The sequence below is a fragment of the Cryptomeria japonica genome, chromosome 6 (assembly GCF_030272615.1).
Source record: "Cryptomeria japonica chromosome 6, Sugi_1.0, whole genome shotgun sequence".
NCBI lineage: Eukaryota > Viridiplantae > Streptophyta > Pinopsida > Cupressales > Cupressaceae > Cryptomeria > Cryptomeria japonica.
In genome coordinates, this window is record NC_081410.1 from 271,916,487 (window position 1) to 271,939,934 (window position 23,448).

The 23,448-nt window shown below is 35.5% G+C and overlaps 1 protein-coding gene across 1 annotated transcript; it reads right to left on the reverse strand.

The window, feature by feature from the left end:
* Window positions 1-13,962: 13,962 nt before the first annotated feature.
* LOC131062612 (uncharacterized) lies at window positions 13,963-16,340 on the reverse strand. The gene is made up of 5 exons (XM_057996315.2): window positions 16,156-16,340; window positions 15,994-16,063; window positions 15,713-15,899; window positions 14,555-15,266; window positions 13,963-14,320 (listed from the first exon to the last, which is right to left on the reverse strand). Exons 1-5 carry the CDS (start codon window positions 16,254-16,256, stop codon window positions 14,314-14,316), a joined length of 1,077 nt encoding a protein of 358 aa, XP_057852298.1. The 5' UTR covers window positions 16,257-16,340; the 3' UTR covers window positions 13,963-14,313.
* Between the last annotated feature and the right edge of the window lie 7,108 nt (window positions 16,341-23,448).

The window sequence follows — 23,448 nt, forward strand, 5'->3', positions numbered from 1 at the left end:
GTGGGAATGGATCATTGTCACCTGCATCCGGCATTGCACCAATATGGCTTCCCTATTTGAGCAACCATAACATCAAATAGACACACATGATCCAATTGGGCACACTCTCTGAGTCTTCACATCATCTTTATCTGCTGGGAGTCTTGTTGTTTCACAACCAAAGATCCAACAACATACCGGTTGGCACATCTGCATTAGCCCACCCTGCATATCCACTTGCTAGTTCACCCTGCTTGCTCACTTGTCGATTGGCAACAATGCACTACCAACATGTCACTTATCGGTCTCCAATCCTTATGTCTTCAACACAAGCCAACACTAACTTGTGTACCGGTGACTCCTATGATCATTATGCTAGATGGTATTCTCTTCCTTACCGGTGACCTGCCATGCTAGTAGACATCAATGACACCAAATTTTTGGTATGCATCAATGACAACATTGCTCATCAATCTCCCATATCGGTTGTCATCCTATATCGGTTGACATCAATGACAACACAATGCCAACAATCTAACTCCGCAAGATCCAGGGAGCAAATGCAATAAAATGCAGAAAGAAATGTTGAAATTGCAAAATAGAAAAAAATAAACTGAAAAGAAATCTTTTTTTTGGTTGATGCAAGATTGCCAAGAACTGGGGATGCTCCTACATCAAACATTTGGGGTTGTTGAAAAAGTGAGTCCCTCACTTTGCACGGGTCAGAGGAAAACCAAGGCGGTCCACCTCTGCCTAAGAAATCCAAGATGAATCTTCAACTGGTTTGTCTTTCCATTTCACAAGATACTCCTTGTACTGGTTGCTCCATGTACTACGTCCAATCCTACTGTCCAAAATGTCTTCAATCTGATTTGGTTCTTTCTGGGGCAACTGCTTCTCCAAGTCTGCAATATTGTCTTCACTGAATTTTGATTCATGATATTGATGTAAATCTACAATGTTGAATATAGGTGAAATATTCAAACTATCCGGTAGGTCTACTCCATATGCATTTCCGGAACTAAATTTCCTCTAGATCTTACAAGGTCCAAACTTCTGCATCTGCAATTTGTTATAGGTTCCAATTGGAAATCTTTCTTTTCTCAGATACACCATTACTTCATCGCCAACTTCAAATTCCTTATGTCTTCTCTTCTCATCTGCTTTCCCCTTATATTTGTTATTCATTTCCTCCAAATGTTGCTTAACCTGAACATATAAGGCTTTCATATGATCTGCAAATTCTTCCGCCTCTGCACTCCTCTTGTCTTCATTGCTGATATATCTCAATTCTGATATATCCCTAGGGTGTGCTCTGGTAACAATCTTAAAAGGTGTTCTTCCGGTACTCTTGTTCATTGAATTGTTGTAGGCAAACTCTGGTTGTGAAAGAATCAAATCCCAACTTCCAGTCTTCTCTCCAACTAAGCATCTCAACAAATTTCCCAAACTCTGGTTCACTACCTTTGTCCATCAGTTTGTGGGTGAAAAGTATTAGGACATGGAAGGCAACTGAGAAGGGAGGTGAATCAGTTGTCTATTAATTTCAACCCAATTATAACTTATTCAAACTTGATACTTAATACCGGTAAACAAAACTTAATGTCGGTTAACAAATTAACAGTTAATATAAATACCGGTGAAATTTAATGCATGAAACAGAAAGAGAAACAACATCCACAACACATAACACAAAGATTTTGACGTGGAAACCCTGTAAGGGGAAAAACCACGGTGGGAAACCTTACCCACAATCAGTTGATACTACTGCAAATAGTATGTGTATACAAATGGGGTATGCACATGCATAAAGGCCAACCGCCTAGATCACACTGCTCAAATGGGAGTCTCAATGACTACAGTAGGATGGTTAAATCCTAGAATAATGTATTGCTCAAAATAGCATCTCCAATGTTGGATTCAGTACCAATTAAGCTCTGACAAACACCTTCAAACCTTCCTTGAACCTTCTCTTATGGTCCGCTCATATGATCTTCAATATTCGCACATACCATGTTACGTAACCATAACCTTACATACCATATCCTATCCTATCTCATCTCAAATGAGATCTTACATATATACAAAACCTAAGACCAAATGTGTAGGTCGGCTCACTAAGAATATTACAATTAAATCAATTACAAACAAGTCTAGATGTGATGCATCATGTCGACTCAATACATTTACAACAATATCCAATCAATAAATCATCTCCATAACGTGTCGTGCTGATCTGGAATAGATAATGCATATCGGTCCATAACCTTGACCAATCTGTCGGTAACAACAAATATGTCAACCCGATTAGACCATTAACCAAAATACCAAAACCAAGTATCCAAACCATGTCTTTGACATAATCAAGTGATCTCCAGATGATAACAATTTATCTTCGATGTCGATGAACAATATAACCTATCGATGGACAATATACCGGTGACTGTGCATAAGTCACTGAACTTGTCGGTGAGCACAATGTGTCGGTTCAACATAACCAAAGATCTCCATAAGGATAAATGTTGACATTAATGACAAAACTAATGCAACACATCCATAATACCAGCAATCTCCCCCTTTGGCATTGATGGCAACACTAGATGGAAAAACATCTAAGTGCCAAAACAGAATGCCAAAAACCAATAGACCAACAATCTCCAAAATAGATCAATACCAGAAATCAAAATCAAAATGCAGAGAGTATATATCTCTCCCAATGAATAATCTTTCCCAATTAATAATCTCTCCCCTAGGATAATGTTTTTCCATAGATCTCTCTCCCCCTTTGACATCAAATGCCAAAGAAAATAAATACCAGAACATATGACCAATTAATATAGCCAACTACTCCCCCTGTGAAGTAGCTATCCTCCATCAAAGCCGAAAAAAGGTTTCTCTGTTAGTTTCTGTCGGTTTGATGCCAATCTTCAATTGTCTAAGTCTCTATCGGTGCTCGGGTATTACCCCAAGCTGCTCTCTGAGATATTCAAAAGTTTCCTTAGGCAAAGGCTTCGTAAAGATATCTACAATCTGCTCTTTAGTATTCACATAAACCAATCTCACTTCTTTTGCTTCAACATTCTCTTTCAGAAAATTATATTTGATAGAAACATGTTTAGTCTTAGAGTGAAATACCGGATTCTTTGATATATCAATTGCTACTGAATTATCACAGTAAATGATTATAGATTCTTTGCATTTTACCTTTATGTCCTTCAACATTTGCTTAATCCGTAATACCTGAGTACAATTAGTTGTTGCTGCAACATATTCTGATTCTGCTATTGATAATGATGTACAACTCTGCTTCTTGCTTAACCATGAAATCAATCTGCTGCCAAGAAAGAATGCTTTGCCAGTGGTGCTCTTTCTGTCATCTATATCTCTTGCCCAATTTGCATCGGTGTATGCAGATAAATCAAAATTTTCATCTTTAGGGTACCATAAACCAAGATTTGTTGTACCTTGTAGATATTAGAAAATCCCTTTTACTGTTGATTCATGATTTTCTTTAGGATTACTCTGAAATTTTGAAACAATACATATTGCATTCATTATATCAGGTCTTGTTTGTGTCAAATACAGTAAACCTCCAATCATAGATTTGTATCTTGTCGGATTAACAAGAGTTGAATCATCCTTCAATGTCAATTTATCAGTTGTAGTCATAGGAGTACTTACCGGTTTAGAGTTTTTCATACCAAATTTCTTCAATAGTTCCTTCAAGAATTTTGTTTGACATATGAATATACCTCTATTATTCTGTGAAATCTACAATCCTAAAAAGAATTTTATCTCCCCAATCATAGACATTTCAAATTCTTCCTGCATCTTGTTAGCAAAGTCTTTACACAATCCATCTTCTCCTCCAAAAATGATATCATCAACAAAAACTTCAATAACCAAGATGTCATCATTAGTCACTTTGAAATATAAGTTGTTGTCAGTATTACCTTTAGTGTAACCAAGCTTCAAGAGATATTTGTCCAATCTAGCATACCAAGCTCTAGGAGCTTGCTTCAATCCATACAAAGCTTTCCTTAATCTACAAACCATATCTTTATCATTTGTCAGTGAAAATCCATCAGGTTGTTCAATGTAAACTTCCTCTTCCAGATCTCCATTCAGAAATGCACATTTTACGTCCATCTAGTATACTTTGTAGTTCTTATGAGCTGCAAATGCAAGAAATAATATGACTGCCTCAATTCTGGCTACCGGTGCAAAGGTTTCATTATAATCAATTCCCTCTTTCTATGAATATCTTTTACACACTAATCTTGCTTTGTTCCTGATTACCTCACCATCTTCATTAAGTTTATTCCTATATACCCATTTAGTTCCAATTACATTTTTGTCTTTAGGTCGGGGAACTAGTGTTCATGTATTGTTCTTTTCAATTTGTTCTAATTCATCTTCCATTGCTTTTATCCAACGTTCATCTTTACATGCTTCAATAACATATTTTGGTTCAATTTGAGAAATTAAGCATACCTCTTCATTTGTCAGTCTTCCTCTTGTCATAACACCTTGATACTTATTCTCGGTTATCTGATTTTCTAAGTGATTATGTCTTACATACCTGGGTTTATTCACATGTTGTTCTTTAGTCACTGTGGAATTCTCTGATGATGCCGGTGTGACTGGATCCACATTCTGTACTGGTGCACTCTGTATAGGTTCATTTATGATCATCTCAATTGCTGGTTCAGAATCTACAGACCTTGAATTTCCTCTAAAGTGTTCATTTATCTTCACATTAGCACTCTCAATGATCTTCTGCAATCTTTTATTAAAACATCTATATACCTTGCTCTTAGATGAATAACCAAGAAATATTCTTTCATCACTTCTAGGATCAAATTTGCCAACATACTCATCTCTTCTAATATAACGTTTGCTTCCAAATATTCTGAAGTACTTAAGAGTAGGAGTATTACCAAACCATAGTTCATAAGGGGCCTTACCGATTTCACCTTTGATGTGAACTCTGTTGAAAGTGTAAACCGTTGTATTCACTGCTTCTCTCCAATACATATGAGGTAGATTTGCTTCCAATATCATGCTTCTAGCTACTTCCATAATAGTTTTGTTCTTCTTTTCCACAATTCCATTCTGTTGAGGTGTCTGAGGTGCTGATAGTTGTCTTTTGATTCCATTCACTTCACAGAGTGTATTAAATTCCTTTGAAGTAAATTCTCCTCCTTGATCTGATCTCAAACATTTTATTTTCTTACCGATTTCATTTTCTACCATTGCCTTGAACAATTTGAATTTTCCAAAAGCTTTTGATTTCTCCCTAAGAAATGTAACCCAACACATTCTAAAATAATCATCAATAATTAGCATAAAATATCTATCTCCATGTAGACTTCTTGTTCTTATCGAACCACACAAGTCAGTATGGATTAAATCAAGAGCATTATTGGATTTCTCAGAAATACTCTTAAAAGTTGTTCTAACTTGCTTTCCCATTTGACATTCCTTACATACTGGATTATGAGGTTTCACAATCTTAGGTAAATCCCTTACTTCCTTAGTTGAACTGATCTTTACAATGCAATCAAAATTCATATGACAAAGTCTCTTATGTCATAACCAACTTTCATCAATATATGCAATCAAGCATGTCTTATCATTGTTGTTCAAATGAAAGATATTACATTTAGTCTGATTACCAGTTGCAATCTCCAATCCAGTTATGTTTCTGATTTTGCATTTACCATTCTTGAACTGTAACTTAAATCCCTTTTCAACTAATTGACCAACACTCAAAAGATTATGCTTCAAACCTTCAACATAGTAAACATTGTCAGTATTGTGCTTACCATCCAAGGATATAGTGTCTTTTCCTTTGATTAAACAAGCTTTACCATCGCCAAACCTTACTAGACCTCCATTGAATTCCTGAAAAAGACAAGAATTTACTCTTATCACCAGTCATATGATGTGAACATCCAGAATCTATGATCCATTCATCTTTTTCTTCAATTTTAGCTGTCAGGGCCTGCTCTACCGATGGAACAGTAGGTGCCAGTTGATCTTCTTTTATTGCAACAAAATCCCATCCATTGTTTGTCAGTTCTTCATCAGAATCATCAATAACTCCATCAGCATAGTAACAAGATTTGTCTCTATTCTTCTTAAATTTGTATCTCTGATATTCAAGGTTAGGCTTATATGTCCTTTTAGCTTCTTCTCTCAATCTCGCATGTCTATTTGGACATCTAGATGCCATACGACCAACCTTATTGTAATTAAAACATTTAAACAGTGCTTTACCTTCATACTTACTTCCAACTGGACCTTTAGGCATTTTCCTTGCAAATAGTGCTTCAAGTTCTTCCAGTTCTACATTTTCCTTTTTGATATCTTCAAGTTCTTTTGCATAAAGTGTTTTCCAATCAGATATGTCAGATTATGATGATGATGTTGCAGATGATGATGCTCTTAAAGCTAAATCTGTCTTAATAGTAGCAACAGGACCAAATTCCTCAAGCTCAAATGCTGAAAGTTTTCCAACCAAGGTATCTCTAGATACTGATGTATTAGGCATTGTTCTCAACTCAGCAATAGCAGTTACTTTCATTTTGTATGCAGGTGGCAATGCTCTTAAAACTTTAGAAACAATTTCATCTTCACTTAAGGATCCTCCACAACATTGTATTCTTAAAACAATTTCATTAACTCTTTCCATAAAAGCAAAAATTCTTTCATCTTCTTCCATTTTCAAATTTTCATACCTGACCCGGAAACATTCCAGTTTTGCAATTTTGACAATGGTATCTCCTTCATTCAATGTCTCCAATTTATCCCAAATAGCTTTAGCAGTAGATCGGTCAGATAATCCCATTATTTGTTGATCTGATAATGCGCTCAAAAGTGTTTCTCTTGCTTTACAATCATTCTCTTGATCCTTGCCCAATGTAGGTGGATTAGGTTGATTCTGAGTAGGACCAACATAGCCATTCTTTGTAACTTCTCATATGTCTCTTCCAATGCAATTCAGATGTGTCTCCATTCTGATCTTCCATATACCATAGTTAATTCCATCAAGTTTCGGACTATCCTTCTTGAAAATGTTAGTTGCCATAAGATCTCCTCAAGCTGATAGGCTTCTGCAAAAAGAGGACTTAGCTCTGATACCAATTGTTAGGACCTGGAAGACAATTGAGAGGGGGGGTTGAATCAGTTGTCTATTAATTTCAATCCAATTATAACTTATTCAAACTTGATACTTAATATCGGTAAACCAAACTTAATGTCGGTTAAGAGATTAACAGTTAATATCAATACCGGTGAAACTTAATGCATGAAACAGAAAGAGAAACAACATCCACAACACAAAACACAGAGATTTTGATGTGGAAACCCTGTAAGAGGAAAACCACGGTGAGAAACTGTACCCACAATCAGATGATACTACTGCAGATAGTATGTGTATACAAATGGGGTCTACACATGCAGAAAGGCCAACTGCCTAGAGCACGCTGCTCAAATGGAAGTCGCAATGACTACAGTAGGATGGTTAAATCCTAGAATAATGTACTGCTCAAAATACAATCTCCAATGCTGGATTCAGTACCAGTTAAGATCTGACAAACACCTTCAAACCTTCCTTGAACCTTCTCTTATGGTCTGCTCATATGATCTTCAATATTCGCACATACCATGTTACGTAACCATAACCTTACATACCATATCCTATCCTATCCTATCTCATCTCAAATGAGATCTTACATATATACAAAACCTAAGACCAAATGTGTAGGTCGGCTCACTAAGAATATTACAATTAAATCAATTACAAACAAGTCTAGATGTGATGCATCATGTTGGCCCAATACATTTACAACAATATCCAATCAATAAATCATCTCCATAACATGTCGTGCTGATCTGGAATAGATAATGCATACCGGTCCATAACCTTGACCAATCTGTCGGTAACAGCAAATATGTCAACCCGATTAGACCATTAACCAAAATACCAAAACCAAGTGTCCAAACCATGTCTTTAACATAATTAAGTGATCTCCAGATGATAACAAGTCATCCTCAGTGTCGGTGAACAATATAACCTGTCGGTGGACAATATACCGGTGACTGTGCATAGGTCACCGAACTTCTCGGTGAGCACAATGTGCCAGTTCAACATAACCAAAGATCTCCAGAAGGATAAGTGTTGACATCAATGACAAAACTAATGCAACACATCCATAATACCAACAAAAAGTAGAACTGAACTCCAAATTTGTCTTCATCTTCTTCCAAAGTGTCCTACAAAAATAACCAACAAACTTGTTGTCTCTGTCTGAAAATATGCTCTTAGGTAATCCACGTAATCTCACTACTTCCTTGAAAAATAAGTCAGCTATATATACTGCATCTGATGTCTTCTTACAAGGTATGAAATAAGCCATCTTTGAGAATCTATCCACCACCACAAATATAGAATCATTCTCTCTATGTATTAGGCAATCCAAGTATGAAATTCATGCTTATGTCCTCCCAAGGTCTCTCTAGAACTATCAAAGGCTTATACAATCCCACATTCTTACTACTACCTTTTGCAACTTGACAAATTCTATATCTCTATACAAATTTCCTGACATCCTTATGAATCTGAGGCCAAAAGTAATGTTCACTCACCAATGCTACTGTTTTGTCAACACCGAAGTGTCCGGCTAATCCTCCACTATGCTTCTACTTTATCAGATTCTCCCTCATAGCACTCTTAGGTATACACAACTAAACTCCTCTGAATAACATCCCATCTTGAATGAAATAATCCAACCACTTACTCCTATCTACTATAACCGGTGTTCTACATGCTTTCGAAGGTTCTGCAAAATCCGGGTCATCATCATACAAGATCTTCAACTCTTCAAATCCTAATATTGTCACTCTCATCTATGTCAGCAAATTCCTCCTTCTACTCAATGCATCAACAACTTTGTTTGACTTCTCACTCCTATGCTTCAACACAAAGGTGTAACTCTGCAAAAACTCTACCCATCTCATATGTCTTTGATTCAACTTACTCTGATTGTTCAAATATTATAAGGCTCGATGATTAGTATACAACACAAACTCCTTAGGTAACATGTAATGTCTCCACTTTTTCAAGGTTTGAACTATGGCATAAAATTCCTGATCATACACTGAATATCTCCTTCTCGCATCATTCAACTTCTCACTGAAATAAGCTACCACTCTCCCTTCCTGACTTAACGCGGCTCCAATTGCATTCCCACTTGCATCATAGTCCACTTGAAATACTTGTTGAAATCTGATAAAGCTAACACGGGATGCTAAGTCACCTTCTGCTTCAACAATTCAAAACTCTTATTTGCTCTAGTTGTCCATTTGAATTCCTTCCTATCTCCTCTCATTGTCTAAGTCATAGGGCCACAAACTGAACTGAAATTTCTAAGAAACTTCTGATAGAAACTAGCCAATCCATTAAATGATCTTACCTCTCCAATGCTTTCCGGTGTAGGCCATTCAACAATTGCTTTTACCTTCTCAGGGTCCATCTTCAATCCATCAGCAGATATCACAAACCCCAAATAGATTAACTCTTCCTTCATGAAACTACACTTCTTTAGATTTATCAGCAACTTCTCTTCTCTCAACCTCTGCAAAACTTGTCTTAAATTCAACAAATGCTCCTCTTTTGTCTTATTAAAAATCAAAATATCATCCAAATATACAATAACAAACTTACCCAATAATTTCTTCAATACCTCATTCATCAACCTCATGAAAGTACTTGGTGCATCAGTCAACCCAAAAGGCATCACCAACCATTCATGCAATCCCTCATTTGTCTTGAATGTTGTCTTCCACTCATCTCCTTCTCTGATTCTGATCTGATGATATCCACTCTTCAAATCTATCTTTGTGTAGCAGTTTGCTCCACTCAAACAATCCATTATGGCATCCATTCTAGGCAAAGGAAACTAGTACTTCACTGTGATCTTGTTTATTGCTCTGGAATTGGTACACATCCTCCATTATCCAATCTTCTTAGGTGCCAGCATTGTTGGTATTGCACAGGGATTCAAACTTTCTCTTATCAAACCCTTCTTCAACAATTCATGCACTTGTCTATTCAACTCTTCATTCTTTGTCGGGTTCATCTAATGTGCAGCTTTGTTAGGCAAACTACCTTCGGGAATCAGGTCCATGCAATGGTTGATACTCCTCATAGGTGGCAATCCATCAGGCACATTAACTGAAATGATATCTTCATACTCTGTCAGCAACTCTTTTATCTCCTCTGGTTGTTCTTTCTGCTCTGGGTTCTCAATCTTCTTAGGGACTAAGGCAAAACACATGTTCTCGTGTCTCATTCCATCAAGGAATTTCCTTCCATCCACCAAACAGATTCTAGCATTCGTACAGACTTCACTCTTTAGGGGCTCCTCCAAGGGTAACAAGGTTTGTTTCATCCCATTTGCTACAATAGTGTATATGTTCTTTCTCCCACCACGCATTGCCTGTTTACCAAACTGCTAAGGTTTACCCAACAAAATGTAACAAATATCCATAGGCATAATATCACACAAAACTTCATCATGATAATTTCCAATTTTCAATTTCACCAAGCACTGCTCACTCACTAACAACTTATGATCATCTTGAATCCATGCTATCTGATAAGGCTTAGGGTGTTTCAATATTTCCAACTTCAATTTTAATAACCATTTCTTCTGAAACAAGATTATCTGAACTACCACTATCAATATTTACTTTACATCACTTACCGGATACCTTACATCTGGTCTTGAACAAATTTCTCCTCTGCAAGGGCTCTTCATCCTCTTTGGTATGATACAAGGCTCTTCTCATCATTAACAGTTATCCATCTTCCAGTTTGTTAGCTGATCCGATGGGGCTTTCTTCTACCAAGACTGTTCTCCCAGTGTTCTTTGTCTTCTTACATTCAAAAGAACAATGTCCTTCTCCTCCACACTTAAAGCAAGTTCCTCTAAACACTCTTTTATCCTGTCTTTTGTCATCCTTTCCAAAACCTTCATTTCGATAACTATCAAGTTCTCTTCTCCGATAGAAATTTTTGTCATCCTTCCAGTACGGACTACCATCTTTGTTTACTTCTTTTTCCTTTCTCTGATCTGTACAGGTTCCTCTTCCTCCGGAATATCCTCGACCTCCTTGAAATCTTCCTCTGGAAAACCTTCCACCTCTACCCCTCTGCCTCTGCTCATGTCTTTTGTTCAACTTCTCTTCTGCTTTCAAGGCATATTGGTAAGCTTCTTCAACACTCTGCAACTTGATCAAACTGAGTTCATCTTGTATAGTCATCTGCAATCCATTCAAATATCTTGCAACTTGTTCGATCTCATCATCGACATGTCTGGATCTAATATTCAACTTGTAGAATGCTTCGGTATACTCATTCACACTTGATTCTTTCTGCTTTAAGTTTTGGAACTTCCGGAACAGAATTACTTGGTAATCAGTTGGCATAAACTTTTATTTTAACTTAGCAACCATCCGCTCCCATGATTTGATCTTCTCTTTGCATCTTCTCTGTCTATCAACCTGCAAACTTTCCCACCAAAGAGATGCATGACCTTTCAACCGAGTGCAGGCATATTTCACCTTTCTTTCTTCTGCAGTGTTCTCAAAATCAAAAAACTTCTCCATCTCCAAGATCCAATCCATTAATTCATCTAATTCCAACTTTTCATCATACTCCTGTGGGGTGAAATGTGGCTTAGTGTTTGCCTTGCTTAGAACCCTCAAGAACCTTTCTTCATCTGGATCAATCGTTGGTGGACTTGCTACTTGTTTTGCTAGTGCTTCTTCTTCTTCATCTTCACTCACATCTTCAATGTATCAACCTCTTCTCTAGGTTGTTTCAACAGCTTCCAATCGGGCGACAATTCCTCTCAACATCTCCATCACAACAGGGTCTGTATTCTCATGTGTTCCGCCATTTCTATTTCCTCTTCATGTCATCTTCACGCCAATCCCATGCAGCTGCAAGTCAGATCCACAGTCTGCCACCCTGCAACAAAATCTTCAGGACAACGCAATCTCTAGAACGAAATCTCGCTCTGATACCACTAGGTGCAGTCACAGTTAGGAGGGACCTCAATGAGATCTATCCAAACCATGCAACAAGAGTAAACACAACGAAAGCAAGACAAGATGATGGAGGCAATGCAGAACTAATTAAATGAAAATTGATTACAAATGGTCGGTAACATCCGAGTTACAAGATTCGACTCACTAGCCTACCACATACATGCTCAATTACAAAATCGATCCACTTTGAACCTTTAAATCTCAAGATATATCTCATATATTCTCTCCCCTTTTATTATGATGCTAAATTACATTGATTTATACGCTCAAGAGAGATCCACATCGGCCCAAGAGGGATCAAATGTCGAAGAACAAAATCAAACGTATAAACCAAGTCAACCTCCGCTAAAGAAAATCCTCCAGAAAATCCAAAGGAAGAAGTGCAAATCAAAGGGAAGGTTGGCCACACGCCAAAGAACATTGGAATCAACGAATTGAAGCTCGGCAAACTATGGAAAGAATCCGCAAGATTCACCAATAGCAATAGGTCCAAGCGGCTTCGGTGTTATAAGCCTTAAAACTGTCTCGAAATCCAAAAGCGATAATTTGCCAAAAAAATATCGAAACATTTCACGGTTCAGGAATAAGAAAGATAACTATGTTTACAAGCAAAATCCAACTCCATAAGATCCGGTGAGCAAATGCAAGAAAATGCGAAAAGAAATGCTAAAACTGCAAAACAGAAAAAAATAAACTGAAAAGAAATTTTTTTTTTGGTTGATGCAAGATTGTCAAGGACCGAGGATGCTCCTGCATCAAAAATGGCTCAAGTGTGTGACTTTTGTCCACCCAACTTTTATTACATAACTCGCTCTTTAATTGATATAATATTAGAAGACTATTTACAACAAATACAAAAAATTGTGTCTAAAACTCCTAATCCTAAAAATATCTTCCTCAAATACACTAATATGCATTTCTAAAGCAATTTCAATCAAACATTTAGCTCCAACATAATTTATAAACATCATATTTTTTCCTAATATATAATAACATGGCAGTTACAAAATGTGCAAATATAGAGCTAGTGATTACAAACAATGCAATGCATGTATTTGCAATGGTTTTCATATTACTATTGTAAGGCATTATTTCAAATAGTTGAACAAGACAACTTGTTTTTACCTGGACGTAAACAGTGATAGAACTAATTTCATCTACACCCACTTTAGTCGCAACCCCAATAAAGCTCCCTTAGAACCAATTAGAGAGTTCGAACGTACAAAATCATTATTGTAGACCTCGAAAAGAGAGCCTTTAAAACAAATTTGCAATGCTAGAATGCACATTCATTTGGGAAAGTCAAGTAAATCAGGGATGCTTCAGTAGCACGGGAAACCCAAATAATTGACTATACTTCAAATTTGAACTAAAGGCAGAGGCTAATCCACTCAAAGCATTAGATAGGCATTTTTCATTAGCGAATGCATGAAGTTTGATTCAGGTCTATTGCACCGTTTAACCTTCTGAGCACATGATAAAACCCAAGAATAAACCTACGCGCTAAATATTCAAATATATGGTATTCTTTCTCTGAAAACATAAAACCAGTGGTAACCCACAAGAGAAGGGTAAAGTCTCTGCAGAGGTCCACAAAAAACATAAACGTATAGATCCTTTAAACTTTCATCACAGTAGAAACCCTAGAAAATATTCATCTGATTGTATAAAATACTCAATATTACAGCTAGACAATAACAAAAACTACATAAAATAGAGTAGCAGAACCTTGTACAACCATAAAAAAAATCTTACAATTTATCATGAGCATTCAAGAAACTCGAGACAGAGTGTCAACGATTGTACAAAACACCAAGGGATCAAGTTACTCATTGCTTCCATTCTAAGATATGTTGAAGGCGATTTGCCGCAAATGCGCTAAGATTTGATTTCTTTAATAAAAATAAAAACTAACAAAAACCATCTTATTGTGATGATTTTCTAAAGTTTATATTTAAGCAAATTCTAAGCATTAGAGAATCACACTTTAAAGGAAAATATCCAAGAATATCATTGGTGAAGTTAATAGGGACTAATAAAAGAATTTGGCAAAGTTCTTACAACAGTATCCTACTGGCAAGAGTTAGAACCCCAGGAATGCATCTGTATGTGGACGAACATGCATATTGATATAATTACATTGTCATGTGGAAATCAAGTTCTTATTTACAACAGCACGAGGAGACAGTCTATAACATGGGCATAATCTCCTGGTCAATTCCTGTACAGAATAGACATTTGGTTAATGATACTCCAACTCGAAGATCAAAAGCGAGTAACCTTGAAAGATACTATGTATCAGTAGTAAAAGTCAAATGCCAAGGTAAAACTAAACTTGACAAATCACAAAAAAAAATTATGATCTAGATTCTAAATCTATGTCAATCAATGTCACAGAACTTCAAAGCAAATTTGTAATTTGTCATGTAAAAACTATTGGACTAAAGGGGCCAACCTGATAAGACGGCCAAAAGCGTCCCTATTCCATGGGCCCTCTCCCTCCGGTACTGCTGCTGCTGTTGATGTTCCTCCTTTTTTTGTGTTCATGTTGTTGAGGCTAGTGGTTGTGGTACAATTAAAATAAAAACAGCAGTTTGCATTAAGTTTGGTGAGGCGATGCTCTGCATCTGCCCAAGCCCAGGCTTCCTCATATATCCCTTGCCCTGAAACCAACAACCTTTTATTACTGTTATTCATCTTGACCTCATTCTCATTTTCATCATTGACTGTGTAATATGTGCTCATTTCCCACCGCTTTCTCCCTTCCTTCCTATCTCCTCCTCTACTCCACTCCATCATCGTCATCAATTGGCTTTTTCTTTTGTGAATGCGAGACTGCAACCATCTTATGACCAACTGTGCAGCTAGATACCCTATAACCAGCGAACGCAAGCACACATGTCTGTCGCCTTGTAGGATTGTTGTACCTTCTGGCAGCATCGCCATTGATCTGGGAATTATTATGTCATAACCGTCTTCTCCTTTTCCTTGGCACTTGTACTGGGGGCAGCAAAAGCTATAAACTACTGAGTAGGAGTGGGAACGGGAATACCTAATCATATCCCCCACGACAAATGGCACAACAGCATAGGATTCCTCCTCAGCTTCAAGCTTAGCCTCAGAATCAACCGCCTTGCCTTCAAATCCCCCACAATGCAAGGTTTTCCCTTCACAATTCACTTTCAAATAAGCTAATTGTCTTGTAGGATTGCAATAAATCAGAGTATAAATCGCCAGATAAAAGTAAAGATTGGATACAAACATTTTAATTTAAAGTTTCGGAGAGCACTGTGTATGGCATAAGGTGGGATGTCTTCATTTGACTCCTACCATACACGTCTCCAGAAACCTTTAATTAGAGACTTTATGGGTTGTGTACACTAAGTTTTCCTAATAGATCCGATTGATATGAAGAGCTTCTAGAAATAAAGGACGTTTTGTTTACGTCAACCATTCAGATCACTGATCTATAATGAGGATGAAAGCAAATGTTTCCAATTGCGAATATAAACAAAGCATACAAGTTTTTTCAGGAGCTCTTACTATCAAATCATGAGTGGTAAAAGCTGAAAATAATTGATAACAGAAGGCTAAATAGGGTTTGAGTGCACACAGGGATGGCGAATGTCGAGGCGCAGAGCTCCTCCGGAGTAGGGAATAACAAAGAATTCTGTCCATAAGCTCTCCAGATATCCGTGACGGGTGTAAACGTTCAGGGAGAGCAGCCCAACACCTTCACTCCTTACATCGTTTGGGGTTTTAAACGCATAAAACCTCCATTTAAGCGGTTGCTGCCAATTCTGTGTCCAAGCATAAAGAGAATTAGCTATTCTATCCAAATACAAGAGCAAAGGTGAAACAAAGCAAAGCAAACAGAAAAAGCCTGCAACTCACATAGCTCCCAATTTGTACAGAGAGCTGAATTTGAGAGGAAGAAATGGATTCTGTAGCAATGTCGACAAACCTGCCCTCACAATTACAAATCCAAATATGAGAATTTAACAGGCAGAGAAACAGGGGATGCAAATGTATTTATAATTATGGATTTGCACTCACCCGTAGAGAAGAAAGTCTTGGGCTTGGGCGATTGCTAGCGCATACACCAGGAGAATCGTCCCTATTTTCTGCATTTTAAACAATGCTTTCCCGCCCTCCATTACAAAATCCTTACAGCCTCATTGAAAGCAAAATGCTTTTGATTTGATTTTCCTTTTAAATATTGACTCGCCGGCTTATTAAATGCTCTCTCTCGTCACTCAATTATTATGAATTCTCACTTACTTTCATTACTTTTATCAATATTTTATTTTATGGGGATTCAGATCTGCGAGCACGACAGCCAGACAGAGTATGAAGTCTGCGAGCTGCCAGCCCAGCAAGAGTCTTAAAGAAGTAATGTTTGTCACCCGATACGGGGCACGAGTCAATAGGCTGAACCTCTTCGGCTAAGAGCCAAGGACTGAGGGGTATCCATTCTGCCAAATTCGCCTCTACACGATCGCGGCCTCATCCCCTATGATGTCAAAGCCTTGCACTCAACAACACTTGATCCCTAGTGGGCTCATTTAGAACCAATCAACTTCACCTCATACACAATAAATTCTCTTCATTTTTTTTTAAGTTCTTATTCTTTTAAATTTATGCATTTTTATCAAATTTCATTTTTCTTTAGTTCTATTGGCTAATAATAATGATGTGGAAATGTTTTTTTTTCAAATTTTTTTATACATCTTCATATTACTATTCCAATTATATTAACCTATGGACATTTGTGCTACTATTCCAATTGTATTAACATATAGACGTTTGTGCTACCATAATGCAATAGTAAGAAATAAGTTGCATGTTGTGAATAATTCTATTTGAAGGGTATTGGGTAGAATAGGCTTGTGTTACTTAAGCAATACTGAAGGGTTTTCTTACTGATTCTTTCCCTTCAGTGCTTTTTTAACCAGACACTATAAAAAACTTTTAAAATTTAATATAGTTTAGTGGTTCTATCCACTTTTATCCAAAAAAAAAAAAAAATCTATTTGAAATTTCAATCCAAGCATAAAAAGCCAAAAACCAAAATGTTATGTCTCGTACTCTTTAAATAAAAGAAGAATTAAATAATTTTAGTAAACAATGAAGCTTAAATAAAACAACAATTTTATAATTTTACTAAGTAATGAAGTTTAAATAAAATAACAATTATATAATTTTACTTAACTCCAATTTTCATAATTCCTTTACAATTTTACTAAGTAATAAAGTTTAAATAAAATAACAATTATATAATTTTACTTACCTTCAATTTTCATAATTCTCTTAATAAATTAAAATTTTATTTGAAGGATTTAACTTTATAATCATGAACTAATTTCGCTTAATTAAAATTTTATTTGAACAACTTAACATTATAATCATGAATTAATTTTAATTCGATTTCCAAAAAAGTTCATATTCATATTTTGTATTTAATAAGATATCATTAATTTTACTTTGACTCTAATTTTAATAGCTCCTTTAACAATTGTAAATTTCATTTGAACAATTCATCTTTATATATATAGTATTTGAATAATTTAAAAATCTGATAATATATAGTATTTAAATAATTTTATTTCTTATTAGATCTCAATAATCTTAATTTGATAATATTTACGCATCCAATAAAAATACTTATATAGATGTTTTACATTTTTCCAATGACCTATCATATCAATGTCAATCAACATTAGATTTCCCCACATCAAATTTTTCAAATTAAGGATGGTGAAAAAACTAATGCCACAAGTAATTCTAGAGTCTTCTCTTTGGAGTTGTGGTTTCAAATTTATACAGCTGCGCATGTGACGATAATTATCTTTATCTATTTCAATTAAATGAGTACACATATTAGATATGATAATATTTGTTGCGATGTGTTGTGATCTATCTTTTTGACAATTTGTAAAAATAATGTGAACTAATTGTACATTTGATACGGATAATCAAATAGAAAGTTTCTTGTCTAGTTGTAAGATTTTTTTCTTCTAATATGTCTCATTCACTATTAAAATCACTTTAGGTGCATTATTGCCCATCCATGCAACCATGCAATTATTTAAGTCACTTTTAGTGTATTATTGTGATAGTTGATACAATTGTTGCTCAAATTTTTGTGCTCATTATTGTGACCATTATTGTGACCATTTCTAGGCGGAAGAGGCTATTCTCCACATAAAATAGCACGTCGTACTGGAGTATGGCCATCCGCCACATATGTGGAGTTGTATGGGCCCCGCATGGAGCGTTGCATTTTCCAGTGTGGAGGACAACAAGAACGGTAGGGACGAGCAAGACCTTTCGACGTCAGTCATTTCCGACGGTCAGAAAGGAAGGACTGTGCGTGGGAATTTTGGCGGCAAAATGGCCAACTTGGCTACGGTAACTGCTTAGCTACTGTAATAGGGACGGTCGACGGGAGATTTTTTTTTGGCGAACGGCTGTGTTGAAAACACAGCACGTTTATTAAGACACGGGGTTTGTTTTTGGATGCCTCATGTTTTAGCGAAAGACCGGGTTCGATCAGCACACGAAAGAGTAGGGATTTTTATCACGCAGCAAGAAATAGGAGTGGGAAAATGAGGGTTTTTGTCACCATGCGAAAGGAGGTTGGATTCGACAAGGGTCAAGGAAGAATTCGACAGAGAAAAACCAGTAAGGAACCCATCTTTTTAATGTTGCAAATTAAGTTATTCGTGGAGTTTTTTTATGTTTTAGGTCTCTGAAAGGGAATTTTTTGGGTGAAACAAAGTATGGCTATCTAACTTCGACCAAGGGTTTTGTGCGTTCGAAATTCGAGGAAATGAGGGTTTTTGTCACCATGCAAAAGGAGGTTGGATTCAGCGACGGTTAGTGAAGAATTCGACAAAGAAAAATCAGTGAGTAAGGAACCCATCTTTTTAATGTTGCAATTTCAGTTATTCATGGAATTTTTTTACGTTTTCGTCCTCTAGAGTTGCATTTTTTCAGTGAAACAGAGTATGCATATCTAATTTCGGCCAAAAACGTGCATTCAGACTATGCTCCCCTAATTTACTAGAAAATCCTCAAAGATTATTGTGTGTGGAAAACCATAGTTTTGTTTATTGTGTTTTGAATTTACATTGTGTATCGTGGCATTTATCAGTATTTTAACTTATTTTACTCCATTTGAGTGCCTTCATCCTTACTCTCATTATTTTGGGAATTTCACCATGATTTATTGTTCATAATAAGAATATAGAGGTGATTTCTTCTTCCATGGACAACATCTCGATAGTGTTGGCATCTTTGGTTCTACTTTAACTTGATCTTGTTCTTTTTAAACACTTAGTTAATGGTTAGGATTTTGTTATATTTTATCTTCGTATATTTTCAATTATGTAGATAAGTTAGTAATTAGTATTAGTTATTCTTATTGTTAGTAAATATTATTTGTATTATTGTAAATTATATTATATTTTATGCAAATAATAATCTAATAGAAACAACTCTTCCATTACTAAAATAAAAATCAATTTGAATGGTGCTTGATCATTCCCTCTTGGCTAGAATACATGATTTGAACTCCTTTATTAGAAATCACTTCAACATGAACCAATATTTCCATACAATACCTCATTATTATTCACCTTCAAATACCTCAAAGGCATTGTGTGATAAAAATTTAGTCACATTGGATGGTTGTATTACACCTATACATCATCAAACATTTCACTTATAGTTTCTAAAATTCAACTTTTTTACTCTACGACATTGTGACAACCTTAGACACATGTTTGCAACCTTCTAAGTTTTTCTTATGTATTGTCTTATCATTGTGGAAACCGCTATGCACTTGAAATGTATTTCTTAACATTGTTGCACTCTCCAACATTGAATCTTCATAATCTCATTAAAATTCAAGCCTTGAAATTAGTGTGCATGTTTTTCTCATATGCAAAATTTCAACATATACAAGCATATTAGGATAACCTTTAGTAAGTGTGGAAAATGTTGCTTAAGCATTATAAACACTTCAAGAACACCATCAAAAGACAAGTGTACCATGCAACAATGTACATTGAAAATATCATACTAAACTTTTCAAACATCTCAAATCATAACATTTAACAAACAATTAAACATCATCCAAAAATGTACACTTAATTTAAACACTAGGTGAACTTTCTTGGTCATATAAGGTCTTGTGAGATTTTTAATTCTGGGATTTCTCCTACATACCCTTTGGGTGTTGAAATTGGGTCTTCATTATAAAATAACAAGTGCTCCTAGTGGCTTGCTTTTGCATTACCAAAAGTAGTTGTAAATGTCCAGGTCATTGGTGTTGTTTGCCCTTTTTGGTGCATACAACACTTGGTTATGAAAATGCTAAGTAAGGAGGTTTGTTGAGTTTGAGTGAACAAAGGAATTTGATTGCGAAGGTTTTCATCAAAAAAATGGATAGTCGAGTTTCACATAAGATTATCGAGGAATAAATTTTAAGCCAATTAAATATACAAATGACACAATTTTCATGGGATAAATCTATCTATGAAAAATATGCAATGAATAGAGTAATAGATTCTGAACAATTAAAAGACTCTAAGCAATTTCAATGTTTCTCTCAATCTTTAGAACTAGAGAACATGTCATTATAGCTATATATTGCCAATATTTAGCATTATATTTGAACTTAAAAGTGATAATGTGGGTATGTTGTTTGGGATTTGGTAAGCTCATCACCTTCCTTATATTTATGAAAGGGGTATATGGGTATTCATGGGCAAGAAATAAAACTAGATGTTATAGTATTCATAAATAAAAATATTGTCTTGAGTTTATCTTTCTAATAAATGATGATATTTTTTATGTTACTTTAGATTGCATTTTTGTTTCCCTACAAAATGTTTTTTATAATAATTAAAATAAACAAATCTCATTAAATATAATATTTTAAAAAATTTAACATAAACCTAATATTGAAAAAAAAAAAAAAAAAAACTTCCATAATCATTCATTGGGTCTTAATGGAAGGCTAGCTTGAAGTTGAGAGTACAACTCCCATTATAGAGGAGTGATAATTTGTCATTTCTATTTGGAGTGTAATATTTTAGCTTGTCTCATGTAGATAATTTGAAGTTAGGTTTGTGTGATATTTTGGCGTGTTTAAGGATAATTACCCGTTGCTACTTACGAGTCACTCTTAAGATTTGCAAGTTGTAACAACAAGTACATTGTGCTCCTCCATATATTGAGGGGAAAGTGGAAACACAATAAAGTGTGTCAGTCAGCAATGTGAAGGGAAGATGATCATTAACATTGGTCTTTTATGTTATTGTAGATTACCCATATGTTTGCCCAAGAAAGGGAAGACATGCAAGTATCTTTTAATGAAAGAGAACCAACCCACTTGGATAAAAGATGCACAATCACAACAAAAATATTGAAAAGTTGAGAGACACCTCATGTGGGCACTTCTCATCAGGATTTTGTACACTTTGTTGGGTACCTTGATAGAATGGCAAACAGATACATGCGAAAAATTCTAAGGTACTTTGTCTAGTGCAAGGAAAATGATGAATGAATGAATGTATGTGGGTGATGAATGAATGGATAGATGGATTGCACTAATTGTTTCCCTTATAATTAAGAGCCATAATATTTGTGGAGCTGATAAGGGAATAAAATACCCTAACATGTACTTCAACAATAATTTATAGACCCTAACCGGATTTTAGAATTTGCAAAACGTTCTTGTAATTTACCATGTTCTATCGGGACTTATGTTGAAAACCAACATGTTAGTTTCAAACCATCGTGTTTTGTCCACTCTTTTTCAACCCCCCTCGTCTCCCCAAGTTTATTAAAAATCGTAGTAACATTACAGATTCCATAAGTGTTGAAAACCCTCGCATTCTCGAAATGATTAATGTAAGTGTGAAAATTTGTAGTTTTATTGTTTTGTTTTGAATTTGCATTGTGTATGTTGGCTCTTATAATAGTTGAATTTAGATAAATTCTCTTTATTTTTAAATTGTGTAGTTATTTAATTGAATTAATATCAGTATAGTAAAGTGATTTAATTTAAGTGTGGAGAACCTTTGTGTTTTTTACAAGAAATGCAATGAAATTTGAAATGAAATGCAAAGCAAACATACAAATTGAGCAGATTTAAAAAGTTCCAAATTTCTTTCCACTTGTTTGAAAACCCCAGTCTTCTCCCCATATAGTGTGGGCATTGCTTTTAAATAGTTGGGTTCCTTTTTAAGTTGAATATGATTTGAATGTTGCAAGTAGGATAACCAATTGTGTTGTCCAACCCCCGGAAATGAAGTTTTTAGTTTGTATGATTTGCAAGCACAGTTTCAGTTCTCAACAGGAGAGATGGGCTTAAGCTATTCTTGATTAAAGTTAGGCCAAACACAAAAATAATATTTGGTAGTTAATAAAAATGTGTGTTTTGTAGTTGCATTTCTTGAGAGGCTTTGAATTCTCATTTCTAGACCTCCTATCTAAACTACCATATGTTTTTGGTGGTACTGGAATCTTTAGTTGTATAGTGTGGTACTTCATTATTGTTTTGAAAATGATTCTTCTATTCTTTGTATATCATCATCACCTCTTTTCGTTCACTACTCAAAATAAAATACATAACCAATGAGAGAGGTGACGATTGATCGCTTAATGCTCTTCACTACATGCATAACTTCTAGTCACCGTTCGTAGGATGCATCATATTTTTAAGACTTCCCAACTTCTTTCTATTACTGATTGATCTTTATGTCTACAGATGTAAACAATGAGTTGTATGTTTGAGGTTGGTGGCAACAATAAACATATGTGGGTTTTGGAGGTTACTACATGGGTTTTGGTGTACATGCCTTTCATCCTTTCCATGTAACATTTTAAATGCAAAACACAATGACATTCTCCTGTTATATGCTCTTCCATTTTGTTATTAATCTACATAGTATGTTGATTCATATTGGAGGTTCTTAAACTAATTCATGATAGAGGCTTGTAGGTTGTATATCACGTTGTTTTTTACAATATGACTAAGTTCATGGATGATATGAGGTGTACTTGATGGCCTACGGTGCACATTTCTTGAAACCATTCACTTGATTTGTGAAATTCTCTCCTCAAGTAAACGAGGTTTGTACACCCCTTACAAAAATTACCTCTATGCAATAAGCTATATGATTACAATGTTGGATTGATGGAATGTGTAAACATGAAGTTAGTAGTTGTTGGGAAACCGCTATATGACAGCCCCATTAGAAGAATGCATCATTTAGTTTATGTTGTTGGCCATATTCTACCCACAACTTGCAGGATGTCATTTATTTTTATGCTTTG

Excerpts from the sequence above, each read along its gene's own strand:
- LOC131062612 (XM_057996315.2), bottom strand. The coding sequence starts at position 16,256 with ATGGAGGGCGGGAAAGCATTGTTTAAAATGCAGAAAATAGGGACGATT. Across the intron at positions 16,064-16,155 it reads CAAGACTTTCTTCTCTACGG|GTTTGTCGACATTGCTACAG; the intron begins GTGAGTGCAAAT and ends TTGTGAGGGCAG. Across the intron at positions 15,900-15,993 it reads CTGTACAAATTGGGAGCTAT|AATTGGCAGCAACCGCTTAA; the intron begins GTGAGTTGCAGG and ends GCTTGGACACAG.